General features: G+C 41.8%; 1 protein-coding gene across 1 annotated transcript; it reads left to right on the forward strand.

The window, feature by feature from the left end:
- Window positions 1-999: 999 nt before the first annotated feature.
- On the forward strand, window positions 1,000-20,971 carry impg1b (interphotoreceptor matrix proteoglycan 1b). The gene is made up of 17 exons (XM_053434864.1): window positions 1,000-1,066; window positions 5,475-5,675; window positions 7,059-7,225; window positions 7,340-7,368; window positions 7,694-7,728; window positions 7,857-7,903; window positions 8,031-8,171; window positions 9,942-10,000; window positions 10,266-10,465; window positions 10,557-10,952; window positions 12,213-12,760; window positions 13,180-13,269; window positions 18,015-18,234; window positions 18,752-18,962; window positions 19,626-19,811; window positions 19,912-20,092; window positions 20,870-20,971. The coding sequence occupies exons 1-17, from the start codon at window positions 1,000-1,002 to the stop codon at window positions 20,969-20,971; spliced, it is 2,880 nt and encodes a 959-aa protein (XP_053290839.1).
- The last annotated feature ends 1,486 nt before the right edge of the window (window positions 20,972-22,457 follow it).

Raw genomic sequence — 22,457 nt, forward strand, 5'->3', positions numbered from 1 at the left:
TCCCAAACCCTCACCACCCTCACCACCCTCAGCACCAGCACCTGCAGAGAGAGAAGAGCCCGATGCTGCCTTTTTGCATATCTGTCAAATTATCTCTGGATCTGATAAGAGGAGAAGAGTCTTATTCGCACTGTACGTGGGCATTTGAAGAGGGGGTGAGGGGTTGATTTGTCCGTAGGCTCACGGGTAACACAGCAGATAAAAGGAGGGAGGAAGGAGCGGGGTCAAATGTGGGCACTAGAGTCAGAAAAGGCTGAATTTAGCAGCAGGAGTACGAAGGCACATTGTTATTTGTGCAGAACTGAACTGCGGTGCTGACCTCATTTGACACCCAAGTTAACGGATCTGGGAGGTAGGGATTTGCCGTGGGCACACTGGAAGGAGAACTCTAAACCGAGAGAGTTAGGCAGTCGCACAGTGACACGCAGAGGCTGCACAAAGAGGCTTGGTGTCAGTGTTAACTTGGGCCAAACCGTGGGGGTGTATAGTCCTCTGGTCCAGGCCACTTTGGCAGATCCCCAAGTTTGTTCAGCTGACAGATGAGGGTCCAGCAGGTGGCTAACAGGATGAGGCCGAGTGGCCACGTGGCCCCGCAGGGATTACAAGCAGCGAGAAGAAGGTAAAGAGATTAGTCTGAGGTCGGAGCCTGCTTTTTTAACCTCGTCACTGTTATCATACTGACAGCGCAGGAGGGAAACCACCGAGCCAAAGTTCCAATCCGTTCTTTCCCCCGTCTCTTCTTCCTCGGCCTCTCCTCCCTCCCTCGCTCCCTATGCTCATCCATCCATGCAGCCACCTCGGATGTCAACAGGGATCCAACAGCAACCAGGAACTGAGGGCTGCTGAGGAGCTGAGCTGGAGTTCAGATCGGAGCGGACTGGACCTCCCCCTCTCCGTAGTGGACCAGCTATAGAACGGGTCTGGATCTTATTGTTGTTTTACAACCATCTCTTTACAAATGACAACTTAGGGCTTGGAAACCACATAAATTAGCCCATCATGCTTTTGAAGTCGGGACTATTCTTCACTTTGTGTGTGTTTACCCTCCACGCAAGTCAAATCAAAGGTAAGAATCCAGGCTCGAATCCACATTTTTAGAGTTTTTATTTTCAGTTATTGAAAAGTTTGAGTAGTCGCAACTTTCTGAAGGAAAGTAGAAACAATCTAACTCTTTGACGCTGCACTTTGGGGACAAATGCAATTCTGTCACTCTCTGCACAGCTCTGTCCCGACCGGGATCAAGACGAAATTATAAGAAAGTAAGAATCAAGGACACTGTGCACATTGCTTTCAGTGAAGTTGATGAGAAATCCTCCAGATTTTCTATCAGTGACAGGGGTGGTGACTCACTTCAAGGGCAACAGCGTTCTTCAGTTTAAAGTGTGTTTGAGTGACCAAAAAATTGTCTGAAAACTACGAAAGCTCGTCCTCAAATTCTACTTTTTAGAAAATGTCAAGCAGCCGACGAGCCCCCATTTAATGTCATGAATATTCACCATTTGAATTTAATGGGCGGTGGCATATAATGGCTGTGCGCTGGGAAAGATAGCATCGTTTGGCCAGTGATAACATTTGCGTCCGCACGGGTTGTCTCGTTCAGTGTGATGTGCCCGGGTGAGCTCATTATCCTGGAGGAAACAAAAGCCATTCTGTTTCCAGTGTCGCAGGACGCTAATCTTTTCTGGCTTGTAGTTCTGCTGTGAGGCCTTTTTTTTTTTTCTTTCTGCGCCAGGCATTAGGGGCCGAGCGCTCTGATGCCCCCCCCCCCCCCCCCTCCTGCTCAGGCCCCCGTGTATGAGCATGTGCGAGTCATTCTTCAATTTCCCCCCATTCAGATATTTTCCTGATTTCTAACGAAAACAATCAGGACTTGGCTGATTTTCAGGCCAAAATCTGACCGAGTGGAGGGGGAGGGTCGAGTTGGTGAGCGGCTCTGCCTGACAGACGCTAAACAGGGATGGATTTGCCCACAGGTCTACATGGATGGCCACACATTCTTTGTATGTTCTTGGTCTTCGGCCAATTTTGGATTTGAGGGAAACAATTTTGTTCATTGTTGAGGTTATTATTGATGTGTAATTCAATGATTAGCAAAAAGTGTTTCCTGGTGTTTTGAACAGTTTAAATTCTTAAGTTCGTTCGTCACACGTCAGCAACACAAACCTGTATGAGCAGTATAATGCAACGCAACAGCCACACAATACTAAGTATATCTTTGAGGTTGAACAAGCATTTCAGTCACGTCAGTCTTAGCTCAGTGTGGTGGCAACATAGACATGTCACTCTGACACTATGATAAACACACAATCATAATAATTTGCAACAATAATACATGAGTAAGTTAATAATACAGCATCGTTAAACAAGACAAGAGGAACAAACAAGCTCTGAGAGAACAAATCAGTGCTAAACTATGTGTAATTACACTCTAATTATATCCTCACATACTCTTACTTGTTAGTTCCATCCATTATCTATACCGTTGATGCTTTGAGGGGCCGTGGGGGGGGAGATGGAGCCAATCCCAGCTGAATCAGGAGAGAGGCTAGGTGTACCCTCGGACAGATCGCCAGCCAATCACAGGCTCAACATACAGAGGACAAAACAACTGTTCTCACGTAGGTTCACACCATTAATTCATTTAGAGTCTCCAATTAACTCTAATCCCAAATCTGCATGTGTTTGGACGGTGGGAGGAAGCGGGAGCACCCGGGGAGAACCAGCGCTAACAGATGCAAACTCCCATCAGAGAAACCTTCTTACTGTGAGGTGACAGTGCTAACCACTGCATTGCCGTGCTGCCGGTCCTAATCAAGAACTTTTGACATTTTTGTAAACCAACAGACGAAAAGAGTTTCTCAGAAGACCATGGTGATACTTTCAAACTGATCAACACTCTAAAGCCCAAAGATTTTCAGTCTAAAGTGATATAAAGCAAATAAACAAAAGAAAAGCAAATAATTGTCATTTTTCTACAAATATCCTGTTAATCAAGTGAACATAGTTTTATCATCACTTTACTATCAATACAATCAGAACAAAGATGAAATCATTTACATTTGAATTCAGTTTAACTTCTGTACTATTTCAACTCAATGGTGCAGTTTTAATGAAAATATAAATATGTTGTGTGCAGGTGTTGCGTTGCATTAGCGTGTCTGGGTGTTTGTGATGTTGTGTCCACCTCCTGCAGAAGCTACAGCACACACACACTTACAGCTGTGCAGCGTGTCCTCGTGTGACACCCTGTGTCTGTTGCCGTGTGATGTCGTCACTCGGGGTTCGGCTCGGTGTTACTGCGACGTGCTGAAGATCAGATAGCGCAGCTCAGTTGTCTTTATGGACGAAGATTGCTCTCTTGTTTATCTCCTCCCCCCCAAAAAAGCTACCCCGGCTCAAAGCTGCGACGCAGATATAACTGTGATTATATTGTTTACACTCCATTGCTCTTTCTTATTTTTTCCATTACCTCCGCTCCTCTCTCATCCAGAGGAGGCACGGTTTGTTATCTGAGCCTGATGACCTCCGGCCGGTGTTTTGGGGCTTCTAAATCCTGGCTTATTGTCTTAAGAAGCCCTCTGAGGTTTGCCACCTGGCGTCACAATGAGGGCCTTTCTTCTAAAATAGCTTCCTTCAATGGGGTGACTGTGTGAGACAGCGTCGACTGGCACACTTTGGAATGGTGTGGGGTTACCTCGGTGAAAGGCCTCACCGGGCGACTGAGTTTGTTGTCTTCATTAAAGTGATCAGACAATTTGGTCAGTTCTCATCATGTCGGCAGCAGCTCAGTGACATGGAAACAGGTCTGAAAAGAAGAGAGAGCTTTTTTGTCATCGCACAACTTTGTTGCACAGCACCTATAACGTACATGTACACATTCCTGCACCCACATCTGTCAACGTTCATGATGAATAAATAATAGAAGAAAGATAAGAGCATCCTATCATACACAAGGGCATTGTAAAAAATATATAGCATATATATATATATATATATAGATAAAACGCAATAAATAGTTCCTCCTGAGATACTCTGATGATGCAGAGGTGGTGGGAATGAATAAAATCTGCTGTGGTATCACCTGTATCTGAGATACATGTGCTGTGCACCTCATGCATGCATTTGTGCACATTCACACCTCAACACCGCCAAATACAAACTCGTCCTGGGACTGGTCATGGGTTAAGTTGCCCGAGGGCGTCTCAGCCGCGGATCCACGGGGAGGAGAGAGTGTTGCTCCTTCGCTTTCTCAACACATCTGTGCACCTTTACCAGCGTTCAAGGCCGTACCCGTCCAAGCAGCAGCTCAGAGCTCCGGGCCCCAGGTGTTTTCACACCAAAGTGAAGTGTAAAGCTCAGATAAACTCATCGCACCAACACAGTAGTGGTGGCAGAGGAAGGCAGCACTTTACAGTAAGAGGCAGATGCCATGATGTAACTTGTTGGATTAAGTGACTGTCACATTTAATACTCCTCAGCGGAAGCTGGTGTTAATTGCCTGATACCTGGATACACACTTTAAGAATCGAGCTGCTTTCAGACCTGCTCTGAAGTCTGGACTTTTTCCAGAGGGGCTGTATGTGAGAACGCAAATGTCAGAGTCAGTTGGTCTGGATATTTTCTGCAACTTTTCCTGAAAAACCCCTTTGTTGAATGTCCGGAGGGTGTCTGAGTGAGTCTATGTGAGAAAACAGCAGGAAAATGTTTCTGACACACGATAGATGCTCAACTGAAAGAATAGAAATATCTCATGGTGAACAAGAGGTGACAGAAACGTATGAGACGTTCACGAAGATGTCAAATTGGAAATGCAACGAGATTTAAGAGCCGAAGCTGGTGTTGATGTGCTGCCACCAAAAACACATCCTGTTAATTTATACGTCATGTCCGGCCTCATGCGAGCTCTACCCAGACACCAGCCCTCACCTGAATGTTCCTGACAGTTACATGTTGTTGTGAACACGTCTGACCCAGACAATGTCCAGCTGTGTTCTTCATATGTGAAAGACTCCTGACAAAATTTACCGTACATTTTCTAATAACACATAACAGCTTTACAAATATACACTTTGACACTTGCTTTTCTTTCTTTTCTTTAACGGAAAATGAATTATTCAGCTTGCAAGTAATTTCTTTATGAATGATGACAAGATTCTTGTTTAAAAAGTGAAGCATCTCAACCTCTAAACCTCTATAAACCATTGAACTAAGTTTGGGTGCCACTAACTACAAAGTATTTACTACACACATACACAGGGGCAGTTTTGACTTTGTGTTGTCACCCTCCCCAGAAATGGTCTCTACTGCTAAGTGAGAAATCTCACACAAACATTATAGTCAACATATTTAAGCTTCTTATCACAAATGCTCAGATGTTTAAGTCAAATTTTATTTTCTGAAAATTGTAAAGATAAAGAAAGGTTCCTTCATCCTAATCCTTCCTAATCTTCTAACTTCACATGTTTGTCTCGCAGACCTTCAAGAACCCAGTTTCTCTGGACTAAGGGATGTGAAGTACAGACACTTCCTGGAAGCTGCTCGACCAATCAGACACTCTGCACATGTCGGACATCGGACCAGGAGGTCAACAATGTTCAACACAGGGGTCAAGGTGTGTCCCCAGGACACAATGAAAGTGGTCCTGGGCAGCCATCGGGCTTATTACAAGCTCAGAGGTAAAAAGTCATGTCCAATGTTTTGATTTCTAATATGAATTTTTGTTTCGTCCCTCCACCAAGGCCCAACAGTCCACTTGATTTAAATCAAAGAACTTCAAATTTCATAAAATCTTAGATTTCAGTTAAAAGAATGTGCCAGATTTGTTTTCAATGTTATTCTACTATCATAATTGAATGGGTTCTTCATTGACATGCACCACATCCTTCAAAATGCACACATGCAATCCAACCAACAAACAAACAGGGCAGGGGTGAAAACCTCCTTGACGAAGGTTATAATCACGACTGAATATCTTTTAATGCAATCAAAGATTCTTTCCCAAAACACAAACTATGTGTTGATGAGAATCAAACTTTTAAGCCCCTTTTCCACTGGTTGAACAAAAACCTGTTACACCCACTAACATCTGGCTTTTGTCTGCAATGTGAATGGATTCAATCAGCATTTGCCCCTGGGTCAAATGACTCTGCAGCAGACACAGGTTTTAATCAGCTACGGCTCCGGTGATGGAAATATGAGACCCAGGTGACCGTGCTAATTTGGCAAGACAGCGAGGTGTGAGAGCGCCTCAGATGTCGGTGGGTTGGCGACGTTGAACATGATGCACTGGGGGGGAAAACCCAGAACTCTACTGGCAATGGGAAGGGAATTAATTGCCTTTTTTCTAGGTTTTACCCACTTTAAAAAAACCTGCGTGTACCTGCTAATTCAACAGGTGTTTGCATTTGGTAGCTGAATAAATACCTGGATTATTTCTATTTTGTCTTCACAGATATGTATAATTCTCTAAATCACATGTAGATATGCAGCGTTTGTTTTGCTGGTCTGGAGCCTGGTGACGTCAATGCGATGCCACCGGATGAGGCTGTTCATTACTGACTTTATGGATGCACACAAAGAAAGCACTTGATATAATGAAGCTATATGCAAATATCTTTTGTCCAAGAGAGATGGATTGTGGGTGATTTAACAGGCCATTGCCTGCGTGCTACATTTGGTTGGTGATACAAATTGTTCCACAGCAGCTGTTGTGCATCGTTTCAAAATGCGGCTGATTAATTTGGTGTATTGAACCTAAGCACTTTGTGATTTTTCGAGAATAAATTTCCCACAGGCATCAATATATTGGACAATGCGGAGCTTGATTGTGTCACGGAGGCAGATGAAGCACACTGTTGCTTCAGGGCGGCTGATTTTAATATTCGCAAAAATGTCACGACATGAAATACAGTTTGACATTTACTCAAACAGGCATTACTTTGCTGTTCAAGTTATATGATATTGTATAATTCACTTTGTGATTTATTGTACCATTATGTGCTCTGCATTCATAACTGTTTTCTGATGCATTTCTGTAACGTTACATGATTCATGTGCAGTTTGCCAGGAGGCCATCTGGGAGGCGTTCCGGATCTTCTTTGACCGGGTCCCGAACTCGGAGGAGTACAGAGCCTGGGTTTACACCTGCCAGCACCAGAACCTTTGCATGGACGAGCTGGCCCAGAACTTCAGCAGCACCCAGGAGCACCTGGAGTTGGTGGCCAGAGTGAGTCCGGCATAAACACAGAACAATATCTTTTCATTTCATACTGCAAATCTGTTTTCTTATCCTCCTCCATTGTACATCTGTGATCGTCAACATCTTGTTTCTAATTTCCAGAGAGTGGCAGAGGAGGCTGAACTTGATGGGTGGGTGCAGACTTCCCTCTTTAATGTAGCAATAGATGTGTGTTTTCAGTCAATTACAAAAACTGCAAAACAAAATCTGTTAAATAATTGTCAACAATTAGCAGTGTTTTCATTTTCTGAGGCGATGGAAATATCAGAGAAGCTATTAACGCCTCAGCTCAGGATTCAGAACAGCTAAAGCACTGCCACATCTGATAGTGAGGATTTTATACAAAAATGAAATTGGTTTTAAGCATGAGGATTCTTGATTAATACTAATTTCATCCAGAAAATGTACTCGTCTATGAATACATTGCTTATAATTATGTTCTCTTTTTGTCTCCAGAGCTGTCACTGCAACCCCAGATCATGCAAGGGAATGTGAGTGCGACACAAATGCGTGAATATTGTTCAATTAAAGCAATTCAGTTAGTTTAGGAATGCGACGGCTGTCAATACATTTGCATGATGGCTCCATAAATAACTGGCGAGATGCGGCTTTGTCTCAGGTACCTGGACGCCGCCTCTGATTCTGCTTCCAACAGACGATGACATGGTGAGGCGATCGCCTTTGACCTTATAATTCAGAATCCTAAACCTTCACCTTCTTCTACCTGGACCACAACGCAATCCCCGTAGTTTCCTGCAATGCAATGTCGATTTGTTTTTCCCCATACTCGCAGAATGCCAACATGATAAAGGAGAACAACCAAGAGTACATTGTGGAGTTCAGCGTCACCATCGTGGACCCGGCGTACAGCGAGCTCCTCAGCGACCCCACGTCGCCGCATTACAGCGACATCACCCGGGAGCTCACTGACAAGGTGAGGCAGAGTCCTGAGGTTACACACCCACGGCTGATGTCGACACGTGTCTGAGCTTTACCTGCAGACACACAAAGCCCCGTGAGGTGATGGATGTGCTGGAGAAGCTTTTAAACATCCCGGTCCGGGTAATGAAACTCTTCTGGAAAAGCAGCTGTTGCGCTTTATAGTGTGTGTTCTCGTAAACTTCAGCTCATGCAGCAGCTGCTGGTCGTCCATTCCCTGTTTGCCGACAAAACATAATCGCTCTGTTTTCCTCTTCCCTTATTTTACCCTTCACATCAAAACCATTCTTTGAACTTTTCACGTGCAAGATGACTCGCACTGAACTCCGTATGATTGCAGGCTTCTATAATATTGTATTATTAGGTGTAAAACACGCCCTGATTGATTTAACAGCTTTAAAGTTGTAACCAAGGGTCTTAAGATAAGACTTCTGAATTACCACAAGCCCGGAATAGTCAGATCTAATCGAGTAGATAATCTGTGACTAAGAAGGCGTTGGCCATAGCGATTAAGGATGACTTCTGATGGCGAAAAGCCATCGGCGCGTCATATCTTTTGACAGAAATGTGTCCCGGCTTTCATTTAGATAATGTAGAATAAGAGTGAAAGGTCAAAAGTGTGCTTCTTAAGGGTCGTGTCGAGAAATGTAAACTGTGTGAACAAAGGCTGAAAAATTCTTAAAGGTTTACGTCTGAACATAAATGTAATAATTATCGTATTAACACCTCCTGCTTTTGCGGATTCAGGATGAAGAATTAAGATTAAGTGCATTAGGTTGTTATTACCACTTCTCAATGCTACCTGGATCTTTTGCATGCCAGTAATTCCCTCTTTCCCCGCCCTGCGGTAGTCGTCAGTGTTTTCCAGCTCTCGCCATCGCCTGACTCCCACAATCCACATAAACACACCTGTTCCCAAATCCCCTAATCCGATCAGGTATATCCAGCTGCAGCCATGAAGGGTGAACGTGAAGCAACCTCCAAATATGGTCAAGGGGGGGAGTAGGCGTGGTTTGGACTCTCCATTGACACTTTGCAAACCCTCACCCGCCCGCACCTGCAATTATCTCCAAGTCAAACCTGGACCCATCCGGACCCGTTGACACGTGTCCGTTGGCCTGACACGTCACCCGTGATTAAACACACATGCTACATACACACTCACACCATCCAATGGGTTAAGGCGTCTTTAAGTCACTGAGAACATTTTGATGCATTGGATAGTTTGGTGTCAGTAGTGTTTATTTTAGGTGAAGGGATAAAAAGTGGTGTTGTAGGCATTTACAATATAATAAATGCTTGTGGCTTCAAATAAGATGAACTATATTTTAACTATACAACACAATCATTTTAATTTCCGAAGTGTTTATCTATCGTGGATGACATCTAAATGTTCAGCCTTCCTGTGGGTTCCTGTTCTAATAATAATAATAATAATACATTTTATTTCTATAGCGTTTTCAAAGTACTCAAAGACACTTTACAAATGTTAAAACTAACGTAAAAAGCTACTCACTAAAAACCTACAACACACAACATACATCACACATTGAAATGGTTCTGTTAAGGTGAGTTTGAGAGATCTGTGATTTTAACATTGTAAATGATTATTTGTTCTCCTTGTTGAATTAACAATATTCAACATACAATGTCAACAAATTTCCAAAATGTTAAATGTTTTTTGGAGGGTTTTATTCATTTAAGCTTTATTAATCGTTCTCTAAATATCTTTACCATTTTTCATTCTGTCTTTTTTTTTATAAAGATGCTTCATGTGTTTAAAAAAGTTCCAGGATTCAAAGAGATTCGTGTTCTGGGATTTCGGTGAGTTTCATCACAGATTTCATTTAAGTTTGAGCACCACAATCTTTGTGTTGTGATTAATTTTGAGAAAACAATCCAGCAAACTGACTCAAAACCTAATTTAGTGACTTTTATCGAGACATTTTATTGCTAAAGTATCGAGAGACAATACAACATTACTCAAATTATTCTTGTTGGGATAGAACTCAGACATTTCTGAATTATGAGACATCTACTGAGGTGTGTGTGCTTTGAGGGCTCCTGACTGATTTGTTGTGTTGATCAGCACGGAGGATGTGTCTATGCGCTACGCTGTGGTCTTCAACGGAGAGACAGAGCTCAATGATGATCCTGAGGGTCTTGAGGAGCCTCAAACGGACCCGGACGAGGATGTTAACGCTCCAAAACTGAAGAGCATCATTAAGAAGGCCTTGAAACAGGAGCCGTCCCTACCGATGGACCTACAGACTCTTAGCTTTGAGGCTGGTAAGATTAATATTGAAGGCTACTCAGTTTTAACTGAGTATAACAACAATAACAGGAGTTTAAAGCAGTGCTTTGAACTTTTCCATTTCAGTGACTACAATTTATCCAGTTGCTGAGCTCGGCATCAAGTCGGTTGAGAGTTTCCTACCAGAGGACGACACAAAGACGCAGACAGAGGACAACACCCCTGTTTACAATTTCTTACCCACACTGGCAGCGATAGAAAACTCTCTGGAAGCTTCAACGATCGAACCAGAAACACACACCATCATGCCTTTCCCCCCAAGCGTCCTCCAAGAAGCCAGTCCTGCTGTCCCCGACGAGACCCCTCTGATGGCCGCAGCAAATCCGGCTCAAGAGGCCGGAGACGTAACAGCTCCAGAAACCACCACAGAGGAGGAGGAGGCAGTGCCAGAGGTGGAGGTGCTGCCACCATCTGAGGAAGATCAGGGCGGTGAGGCCGAACCTGAAGGACGGGTGACTGACGGTAAGGCTCCTTCAGGTTGAATCTTGTCTTTAAAGCACAAGGTTTCATTTCAATCAGAAGCGGGACAAGTTTAAGTCTGAATAAAACTTTGTCGATCAAAAGTAGACTGTGGTGTTTCCTAATTACTTCATCGTCAGTGTCTGGTTTCAGATTCTGCTGACGTCTGGAAAATGGCAAATAATTATTTTTATTGGCAGGAGACAGAAAAGACGAGAAGATTGAAAGAATTCAAACTGGGTTGATTGGATGATACCAAACAAGGGAGAGTGGTTACGAAGGGAAATTGATCAGATAACAGCAGTAAAAAGCAGAAAAGTATGGTATCAAAAGAGGTTGTGAAAGAATGTAATTTCTTAAATGACCATTTAATAGCATTTTAAATGATCGGTCTAGTATTGATCCACATGTACTGGGTGGTGAAAAAAGATGTTCCTATTTTACTTATGTGTACAGATTATTCAAGTTTGGCACCATTTTAATATTAACTACTGTTTGACAATTTCATTTTACAACATTCAACAGTCTCATAAAACAATTTAGCGACAAATTAAAGTTACTGGACTGATAGAGAGCGACCTATTTTTCCCCCCTATGATGTAAGTGCAGAACTGTCGCCTCTCAAGGGAAATGGAATCGGCAGCACAATTAGATTTGGTGGTTAGGTTTTGCTCATGGAGTTTTGCTCCCTGCTGAGGCAATAAATCATATTAAAACCCATTAACAAGCAGTAATTTGTCTGGCGGTCCAGTCATTACAGCCTCACGCTGCGCAGCCAAGCAAATCTCCCAAACTTAATTTTAATTTCTAGTAGAGTTTCGAAAGATACCAAATATAGTCAGGCTTGTTGAACTGAATTTGGGTGAGTTGTGTAGTATTATGTATATATAGAGCAGTGTTGCCAGTTGTTCGATAATTACTGTATTGATATAATGATTTTTCCCTCTCTAAGATGTACAGTCAATGATGCCAACATTTCTATGATATACAATAATTTAGGTTAGTATTGGGGTTACTTACCCTAATACTTTGTATTATCAGTTTTAATCTGGATAGTGATAGTCACTTAGCCATGGTCATGTGACCTGAACGTTTAGAACCACTTTTTAATACAACTGCGCTTCGGTATCTCGACACAGCCACGATACCTCAACATTTCCCATCTGGCCACGCTGATGTAGAGTATTACTATACTAGTAGATCTGTTTACATTACTCTTCCAAGGTATTAAAAACTCTTTCATGATATGTTTTATTTTACAAGAACCTGAACCAACTGATGGTTCCAGTGAGGAACAGCCCGAGCTACAGAATGAAGATGGTCCCTTGGAGACTCCGGACCCCAACCCTGTGGAAGTGGCGAGTGATAATCCTCATGAGGATACAGCCCAAGGTATTGAACCAGGATCAGCTGTGGAGCCTTTGCCGCCTCCTGAAGAGAGTGGCGAAGCCCCTGAAGACGTAGATGAGTCGAACGGAGGGCACAGTGGGACAACGGACGTCCCTGCCGAGGGCTCAAACGTTCAAGAGGATGTAGGACCAAGTCAGAGCTGGACAGAGCCAGGTGGGACTGAGCCTCTGGGGGAGGAGAGCGGCAGTGGGTACCCCTCAGAGTCGGACGAACGCCCACATGAATCCACGGCAGCACCGGCCATGAGACAAGCCAGCACCCCTCTGATGACCACAGTGGACAGGAGCAAAGAGTTAGTGGTTTTCTTTAGCTTGAGGGTCACTAACATGATGTTTTCTGACGACCTGTTCAACAAGAGCTCCCCGGAATATAAATCTCTGGAGAATACCTTTCTTGAGCTGGTAGGTACACAAGCTTTTGTGTTGGATATCATGTTTGTCCACGCTGCATTCTCATACTTGCTTTGGTAGCCAAAGCTGAATCGTGTGATACGAGTACATTTACGCAATGTTTACTGGTTAACTTTGGTTCTAGGTAATGATATAGTTAATGATTTAGGAGCAGCCCCACGTTGGTGTTGTTGCACAAGTGAGGATGCACTTTCCAGTAGGCCTTATCCTCACAGTTGCTTTTTTCATCGTAGAAATGACAGTCAATTTTTAAAGAAACAGTTTTTTAATCATAAATATAATTTTTACGGTACAAGTTTTATAGAGTTTGATAAGGCTTTAACCAGTCGCCAAAATCTTGATCTATCCAAGCAAAGCCATTGGGTCAACAGTATAACCAAGAAGCTTGTCACATACTCTGTTTCACGTAGACACAGCACTCTGGCTCCAGCGATTCGCCAAACCCTGGAGCTTCCAGTAGATCTGGGCCTAGGAGACAGACGACTTTAGCCTCCATACCGGTATTTTTCTTTCCATATTGGAACTATCCAATGCCTCAGCGAGAGCATAACCTTTCTTTACTAATCTTTCCGAAATGCAGTTACTAACAATCGAGTACCTAACATTTGTAACATTTCTAACATACTCAGCTTTGGTTCATGGCTTTGATTATGTGTATAACTTAGACCGCATGCAGTTGCTTTTTGTTGTTTTGTGCAAAGTGTTGTTTTATTGTATTGGCAAGATTTACATTTGTTTTGCCTTAACTCATTGAATTGTGCTAGAGTTTTCACTTTTTCAAGGACTCTTTAGATTCTGTGTGACTCACAATTCAATGTGAATGTCAATTTGTAAAATCTGTGTCTGCAAGGATTTTTTACTTTTGTGAAACAAAGTGACTTCTGTTATTAGGATTGAAATATAAAATATTTGAAGAACCAAAAAAGATAAACCTCAATTGTCAATATGAAATTTTACTTCTTCACCTCAAGGTGTGTTCAGAGGGTGAAGCAAAGCTACCACTGGATTACTGTGTTTGTTGTGTGTGCAGAGTGTACAAACTAGCACTGCTTCTGGTGCTGTAGGTTTTGGTCTGTTTTTTTGTGCCTCTGAACTCAGGACCTTCCAACAACTGCTATTTCCCTCCAGTTATTCTTCTTTTTTTCTCTCTGCTTATTGAGTAACGCTAGATTCATAGGGCTCTGGGAAAAGTACACATTTTGAAAATATATCCTCACCTGGAGCATGTCTATTCAAGCTTTCTCATAACTTCTCATTAACTTTAATGTAATTGTGCGTCTAAAATTCCCTTTCTGTCTGAGCATACCTTGAGAGTATTGATTCACTACTTTATTTGTTTGTTCGATATGAAGCTGGACCCAGCAGCTAGTTAGCATAGCATAACGAACAGGGGATTTCAAAATGAGGGACTTTGTATTTAGTGGAAAATCTAAGTCTGGTTAGGCTTGTGTGTTTCTTTTCAACCAAGTCCAGAATTTTTTTTTGCATTTGTGTTACAACATTTACTTGTGTGTTTGTGCATATGTTTGAAGCCTTAACGATAAAGGAAGTTGAGTGAATGAATGCTTAGTACAACTAATGCAGTTCAATTGACTTTATGTTTGTAAAACAATCTTGCTGTTAACATGGTAGAGAGCAAACTACAGAGCCTGGTAAGTCTGAGTCATGGGACCTGGGTCTGCCTTAGTCATTGGTTTGTGACTCGTGGTAAGAAGCTTTGAGTTATTCTGGCCAGTTCCAGCACCAGCACGCATTGTGCTATTAATGGTTCCAATCTGCTTAGTGCGACAGCAGCCATGTTTTGTGGACATCTGTATGCATGTTCCCGAAAACGATGAAATAAAATAGACAACTGATGGGTTGAAGTCGTTCTGTTTTGTAACATTCATGTGTAAAGTTAATTTGAAATTGATGCATAAATGTCTCGTTTGTCGCATTTGTGGCGGACAAACAAGCTACAGCTTGGTTTCTCTGCTAATAAGATTGTTGCACTTGCATTAGCTGCTGGCAAAGCAGGTGAGGACTGCCCCTCTTTTAAACTGCATCAATTAGCTTACATTAAAGAAAGAAGCATCACGTGACATCCCGCTTTAGGTTCAAGGCTTAGCCTGAGGGTGACATATTTTTAGGTTTGCTTAGAGGTGCCATGCGCTATTATGTAAAGGCTTCAAACTGATGAGGTTCGATACAAATTGGATTGTGTGTTTGCTGCAGTGCCAAAGACCAGAGGGAACGTGAAGTACTGGGGCATGTGGCCTTAGTTTGTTTAACAGTAAGCTCAAAAGTTAAAACGATGGTACAGGCAGTAGAATATGAATAGTTAGGGCTGCACAGACAGAAATTAGATGACACATATTTGAAATTTATTACCTACAAAATTACAAAGCAATAACAAATAACTCTCCATCTCCAATGTTTAATGGTTGCCCAAACCCTGTTTTCTGCAGTTTTCCTCATTTATCAATGTATTTAGCTTCCTGGCAAATCTAATGTGCTCAGACATTTGAACTGGTAAGTATTATATTATCTACCGTCTATTTTCAACATCCCATTGAGATATCTTCCTTTAAATGGGCTATTTATTCTTGAAGTTATACGTTCAAATAAATATGTCAAACTGGTCTAAGACAGTTTTTAAATGAGAGAAAAATGTCCAGGAAAATAATGAAAAGACATTACGCAGCCCATTTAAATGGACATAATGACACACCTAATGTGTCAGTGGATATTGAACACCTTTTATGATACTGTATATATCTCTCACATATATCCACATATATATGAACCACTAGTGCACAGTATAGTTTTCAGCTTCCCCGTTTTTTCCATATTCCTCTATTACTCCTGTACCTACTGGTTTGTGAAGCAACCAATACATTTGGACATGGAGGTTTGAATGACTTTATTTGCCACAGTAAATCAGAAATATTTTTCATGGCAGCACATAAGTACTTTGCATTTGGCGTTTCTTTGTTGTTCTGACCTCAGAGAAGGGACGTTTCGCTGGGTTTTCCAAAACAAGAACCAGTAGATACAAGTGTAACCTCTGAGAATGGAATGTGATCGTGCCAAATATTGCCCTTATGGTTGTGTTCTTTTCCATGCTGTCTATATTTCTTTACAAATGTTTAGCATATAGGCAACTGAGGAATCTACAGCATCACTACTGTTAGTCAGTACAAGACCGCACTGAAGTCTATAAGGAACTCGGTCTTGGTTTTTACCTTGTGTGAAAGGCAATAGAGCCACAGATTGGTATCTAAACGACAGTGGACATAAGTGGACATTCAGCATTAAGACAAATGGAGGACCAAACTGCAAGCTGTGTGACCAGGGAACCCTGTTGCCCATTTGTCCTCGATGTTGGACTGTCTCGTACTCCCTTCTCTCAGAGACTATTAGCTATAGGGACCTAGTAAACTGTCGGCCAGCGATAAGTGAAGTTACCCAATCAGGGCAGAGCTCCTTTAGGCCTCTTATCTCCTGCTCGACAGCCAGGCCAGCTAAAGCGTCGTAATCTCTCCCTCTCACACTGCAGCAGTTTGATGTTTGACTCGTCTGTAGTGAACGTGAAGTGGCTGGAAGGAGAGTGGTTCAGATCGATGGACATCGATGCAGGTCCATTACTTCTAGCAGGTTGCCTCTCCCCCCTCCGTCTAAATATCACCACCGTCATCAGTCCAAGTGCATAGTCTTAATAGAACGGTTTCTCAGTTTCTGAGCTGCAAGTCTGAGTCTGAGGGAAAGTTTTTAAACGCAACAATGTGGAAGATCTTGAGATGTGAGTTAATTTTGGATAGATTAGAAGTTTCTTGGCTAAACGAATACTGTTTATAAGTTAAAAACTTTAATTGTAAGGTTTTCAATCTCATTGTAGTTACATTAAAGTGAGGCTGCAAGGAAAACCCTGCATCCACAAACACCGCTGTACACTCACGTGCACCTCCCCAAAAAGATAACAACACGTCGAGGTGACGCAGACCACAAGTGTTATGCTTGCTCCACTTGGTAGTGTCACATTTCCAGCAGACAAGCCGCCATTTTTTAGTTGAGTTGAAGGAACGAACATGGAGGACGTTTTTCTTTTCTTCGTTGCAGTTGTTAAGAAAAAGTATTTGATCTTCCACATCTGTCAGCTCCAACTCCAACACCATCCGTTTAGTAACACTCGCCATTGCTCTGAAGTAAACAGAGACGCCAGAGAATTTGTAAACCACTGATCCAGAAACTGTAGAAAGAACCACACATGCATAGAAACTCTACTGCCACTAGGGTTTTGGCGGTGTAATTGCAGCATGACTCACACACACTTACACACAACTATGAATGCTTGGCACTGTGCGTAGGCTACGACGTACCTTCAACGTACCCTCGACGCAGAAGCATGAACCAGCCTTAGGATCATCGAACCAGATAGACTATAGCCAGTACAGCAGTGCTGGCTATCCACATTGTTTGGTACAATAATAGTTAGATGGTGAAAGATGTGCACAAGATTTTTATTTGAGATTCATTTGGATTCTATATTGTTTCTGTGTTTGGACCCTTACAGGGAAGTGTAGGTCGTATAGTGCAGAGATACTTGACACAACACTATAGCATGTGTTGAGATAAAAGCCTGCACCAAACACTATATATAATAGATGGCTTTTGGACGTGACATAGCTGTGATACCATGCAAGACCCTTTTAAGTGTCTGATCGTTCCATCATGGGTTCTCTGGCGCTTCCGTGACTGGAAATAACATGTTCTTACACTAACGCTCATAAAACTAACCCTAATTTTGTCTGATTCTAATTACACTCTCAGTAAAGGCAGGATTTCACGCTTGCATCAAAAATTAATTATGAACTATTCACAGCGTTCACACTGAAAAATGGGACCTGAATAATTCAAAATCAGCTGAGCTATGACAACCAAGTCCACGTCAGTGTGGTCTTCACTGACACTTGACACTGATATGAATTCAACAACATTACAAGTGAAAAGGTCCAAGGCCTGAACATGACTCCTTTCTTATCTTTTAGGATGAAATGAATCAGGCACAGTGCAGCCTTTTCCATGTTCCTGCTGCAAATAACTCATTTCTCTCACTCATCACTAACTGCACAGAAAACTAATCTTTTTAAATGAGAACATTTTAATACATCTGGAAAATTGAAAAAGAATAGTTGAATAAAATGATGAAACGGAACTTGTTGAAGTTCTGCAGAAAGTAATTTGCCCTTCCTCTCCTTCCCCACAGCTCCTTCCGTACCTCGAGTCCAATTTGACCGGATTCAAGGAGCTGGAAATCCTCAACTTTAGGAACGGCAGCGTCGTGGTGAACAGCAAGATGAAACTGGACAAGCCGGTACCTTATAATGTCACAGAAGCCGTGCACTGCGTGCTCGAAGACTTCTGCAGCGCTGCATCGAAGCGGCTTGACATCAAGATCGACAGCCGCTCCTTGGAAATAGAGCCGGGTGAGAGAGTCGTCCTTGTACTGTTGATTATCTCTGCTATTTATGCAGAAGTGGAACTTGCCTCTAATCAAAAGTAAGTTCAAAGTTCTTGAAAAAAGCTTTTCCTCTGTCATGTGAATGAAATATGACGATCCTGGAGTACGTGATCGCATCATTGTTTAAAAAAAGAAAAATCGAATATTGTGTACTAGCAGTGATTTATACTTATTCATGCCACAAGGTCAGACACTCCACAACAGGAACCCTCACTCCGCTGTCTTCTGCAGTTTGTCGGTGACGTGCTGTATAAATCTGATGCATCCTTTCGAGTTCATGACTTTTTGTGACTTCATTAAAAACACCTTATTGGAAACAGACACCTCCATCAATCAAAATGCCCTTTAATTTTCCCTCTGGAACTGTAGACAGTGAGAGACTTGTGGACACTGTATTAATATTAATGAGCCATCACCTCTCTTCTCTCTACATTTCTCTTCTCATCTGGTTCTTCTCTTCGCTCTACTCTCCCTCCCCCCAGCCGACCAAGGAGACCCCTGTAAGTTCCTGGCCTGCAATGAGTTTTCGCGCTGCGTGGTAAACAGTTGGACTGATGAGGCCGAGTGTCTGTGCGATCCGGGCTACCGCACCGAGGAAGGCCTGCCGTGTCAGAGCACCTGCTCTCTGGAGCCGGACTATTGTCTCAATGACGGCATGTGTGAAATCATCCCAGGACACGGAGCTACCTGCAGGTACACAACAACAGCTGACGGATGAAGACAAAACAGAGAGAGGACAACATCTAGTCTCAGTCTTCACCGATTGCCTGTTTATATATATATATTCCAGAAGTTAAATATGAAGCAAAAGTCGATGCTATGCAGAGGATCATGTGAATCTAATAGTTCCCTGTAAAGATTGATGCTGTTTAGAAGCTGAATCTTAACTCTTAGGGTAAGCTGAGATCGCCCAACCAGTGAGCATAATGTATTGATTAGAGACGAGTGGCTTGTTCCTAAAATGCTTCTGTGCTTTTTCTAGTAGTTTTACAAGTGGAATTTGCCGTTTTGGGTTCTGTGCATTTCATTTGGAAACAAATTAAAACTTTGGATGGCAATGAAAATGCATTTAGAAATGATTCTGCTTCCATAGTGTGAAATGTTCATGTTGAATTATTATAGGATGTTGCATCAAGACATCGTCATTCAACTATTTTGGGAGATGGTGTGTTTTGAAATGGGAATCATGGAAGTGCAAGAGGAAATTTCGTGTGTATTTGTAGTTATTTTCTGAAACTGTAATTATAATCATGTGTATTTCAGGGAAAAAACAAACAAGGGCCCTTTTATTTTAGAGAAGTTTACAGTATATAGTGACCTATCTGTGACCTACATATACTGTCTCATCTCTTTCAGGTGTCCTGTAGGTAAATACTGGCACTACCACGGACACCACTGCGATGAGCTGGTGTTGGTGCCGTTGGACCCTCCGCTTATCATAACCAGCCTCGTGGGAAGTCTCTGCCTAGTTTGTGGCGTCATTGGCATTTTGATATTCTTTAACAAGAAGTGTATAAAGCCCAAAAAGGCTGTGACAGTTGTGTAAGTATGACCCCCCTCTTTTTTGTACATCACAGTCTTTGTCATTCATGGGCTGTTTCAGAAGCATTTTTCATTCACCTCGTGTCCTTTCACATTGTAGGCACACCCTTGCTCCCTATGCCTTTGAGAATACTTTGAGGGTGAACCCCGTGTTTGAGAATGATGATGGCTCCCTAACTCAAGTGTCCACATTGCCATGTCCTTCAAGTTCTTCTGCTTCTTCCCAATCCCAACAGTCTGAGCATTTTGTCTCTCTTGAGAATATACATCTGAGTATTGAGGTATTGCGGCGCCGAAAGCACAGACGACTAAACTGACTAACTACTAACCTCAAAACCTGCGATCAATATAAACTAATAAATTAATACGCTGTTACAAACTTCTAAAATGCTGTACAGACTGTAAATAAACATGGACGACATGATCGTCCTCCTAAAGGGAAGCCAAATCAGCCGGATCGCCCCCTTCTGGCTGGCTGCAATGTAGTTCATGAACCCCACCTCCTCCATGTTGGTGGATGGGACATGGATCAAACAAATATTCTTCTGGGAAGTTTGGTTTCAATTTGTTATTTGATGCTAATTGGAGGAAATGGAGATTATTTTATATGCAATTGTAACAAAGAAATTATCCTCTTGCTTTCTTTACTTTGCCTTGTAGTTACAATCAAATTGACCATCAAAGGGGAACAATTTTACCTCTTAGTACTACAAAAACAGGATATGACACTATTATTTGCGGTTTAAATGCTGATTAAATGTAGATCAATATCCTTGTGTATCCTCAGTAGTTGCTCAGAGGTTTTCGTTCAAAAAACAAACACAGTTTAGGCAGTTTAAAGAACAAATGATTCACAACTTTGACAACTACTTTTTTCAAATCAAACACATAACCCTGAAGTTGCCCGTCTGCTTTGTTTTCCAGCTGATCCCGCCATAGTCTAGTGCTTTATTTCCTTTCCTTTTCATTGCATCTATTTGTCTAAGTGCCTCTGGAACCATAATATATTAATGAAGCACATTGTTAATGCCAAGCCCGTCTGCTCCATGTCTCCACAGATCCCCAGACAACTCTACACAACCAGATCAGAAAAGTTAGTCTCCGAGATTGTGGACTTCCATCACTGTATACCACACAATGAGGTGAGGACCAGAGACTAGAGCCAAGTTGAAGGAATCAGTTATGATGTAACAAGAAAACTCAAGATAATGTTATTTCACAGTAGATATTCTATATTGTTCATAAACAGCATCTTATCTTGTGGTTTAAGACAATCTTGGTAACTGTAACATTAAATATTTTACAGCTCTATGATGCGTGCAAAGGTAAAACTTGAATGCATGCTGACCTCGCTGATTTTCTCTTTTACTCACAAACCAAATCGTTGTTTTGTGCATATAAAGTGAGGGTTGGTCATTTTGTGGACATTGTCTTTATGTTACAATAGCCATCAATAAATAAAGTTAATTTTATTCATGCACCCTGACAAAGAGAGAGGTTTAGAGGGATACACAGAGATACTCAGAAGCAGAGATGATACTCAGAAGCAGAGATTTCAGAGTCTTTTCAAAGTGTAACCTGCTCTCGTTAGCTTTTCCCGGATTACCAACCCGAGCTTTAAAGCATTCATTTATTTGAATACAAGACAAATCATAGAACAAGTATGAAATTCTAACCATCCAATGATCTATTTGTAAGTGTATGACTTGTGTCTCATCTTTTCATTTAATCATAATCGTGATTGATTTCTGCAATGCAAGTGACACCTAAGTGTATTTACAAAACCAATCCTGTAATTTATTATTTAAAAAATGACTCATTCTCCTTCCTCTCTCCTCCAGACGTGGCTCCTGCCGAATGAATACCGAACATGTCGTCTCTTAAGGCCGTCGGATAACGCAGGTTTCGAAGAATCCGTTCTTTGACGACTCGAAACGCGAGAATCAAGAGACTTGCGTTGCTGTTCAACTGTCTATTGATGCACTGACGCAGGTACAGTAGAGCAGTGATTGAGATTATTTCTTCATAGTGATGAAAGTGTCTTTTTTTTAGACAGAGCTATGGATGTTAAGGCGGACTTAGGTTGTCTTCAAGTGGAACCTAATATTTATTTGATATATTGTCTGGTAGGAACATTTCCTGTATACCCTTGGCAAAGGTTGTTCTTTCCTCACAATGAGGTATTTATTATTTACAAACTGATACACATGCTGGTACTTTAACGTTAGACTGTACAATGTTGTTTATGTTAATGCTACTCTCAAACTTTGTTGTGTCCCAAAAAGAGAACGAATGTATAAGCTGTTGACTTTGTCATGATGTATTGTGTATAGAAACACTGGCTGCTGTGCTGTATCTCAGTTTGTCCTGTTCAAAACAACTTCTCCCACTAATCATGTCTTTTGAGTCTTTTTTTTTTTTTTTTACACATTTTACATTTAATAACAAAGAATAAAATGTTATTTTGCATTAAGAACTTTGATCTTTTATTTGTCTTTGATTGTTTTCGGAGTTGAGGAAACTCCCTTAATGACAGACTTGAGATTTCATGTTCATGAAGCCAAAACCATATCATGTGAAGCCAATGAGACCTTGAACTTTGACCACCCAAATCTAATTTAGCCAAATTTGAAAGGATTCTCTCGA

Source organism: Pleuronectes platessa, chromosome 11 (assembly GCF_947347685.1).
Source record: "Pleuronectes platessa chromosome 11, fPlePla1.1, whole genome shotgun sequence".
NCBI lineage: Eukaryota > Metazoa > Chordata > Actinopteri > Pleuronectiformes > Pleuronectidae > Pleuronectes > Pleuronectes platessa.

Excerpts from the sequence above, each read along its gene's own strand:
- impg1b (XM_053434864.1), top strand. The coding sequence starts at position 1,000 with ATGCTTTTGAAGTCGGGACTATTCTTCACTTTGTGTGTGTTTACCCTC. Across the intron at positions 8,172-9,941 it reads CCCGGGAGCTCACTGACAAG|ATGCTTCATGTGTTTAAAAA; the intron begins GTGAGGCAGAGT and ends TTTTTTATAAAG. Across the intron at positions 20,093-20,869 it reads ATATACATCTGAGTATTGAG|ATCCCCAGACAACTCTACAC; the intron begins GTATTGCGGCGC and ends ATGTCTCCACAG.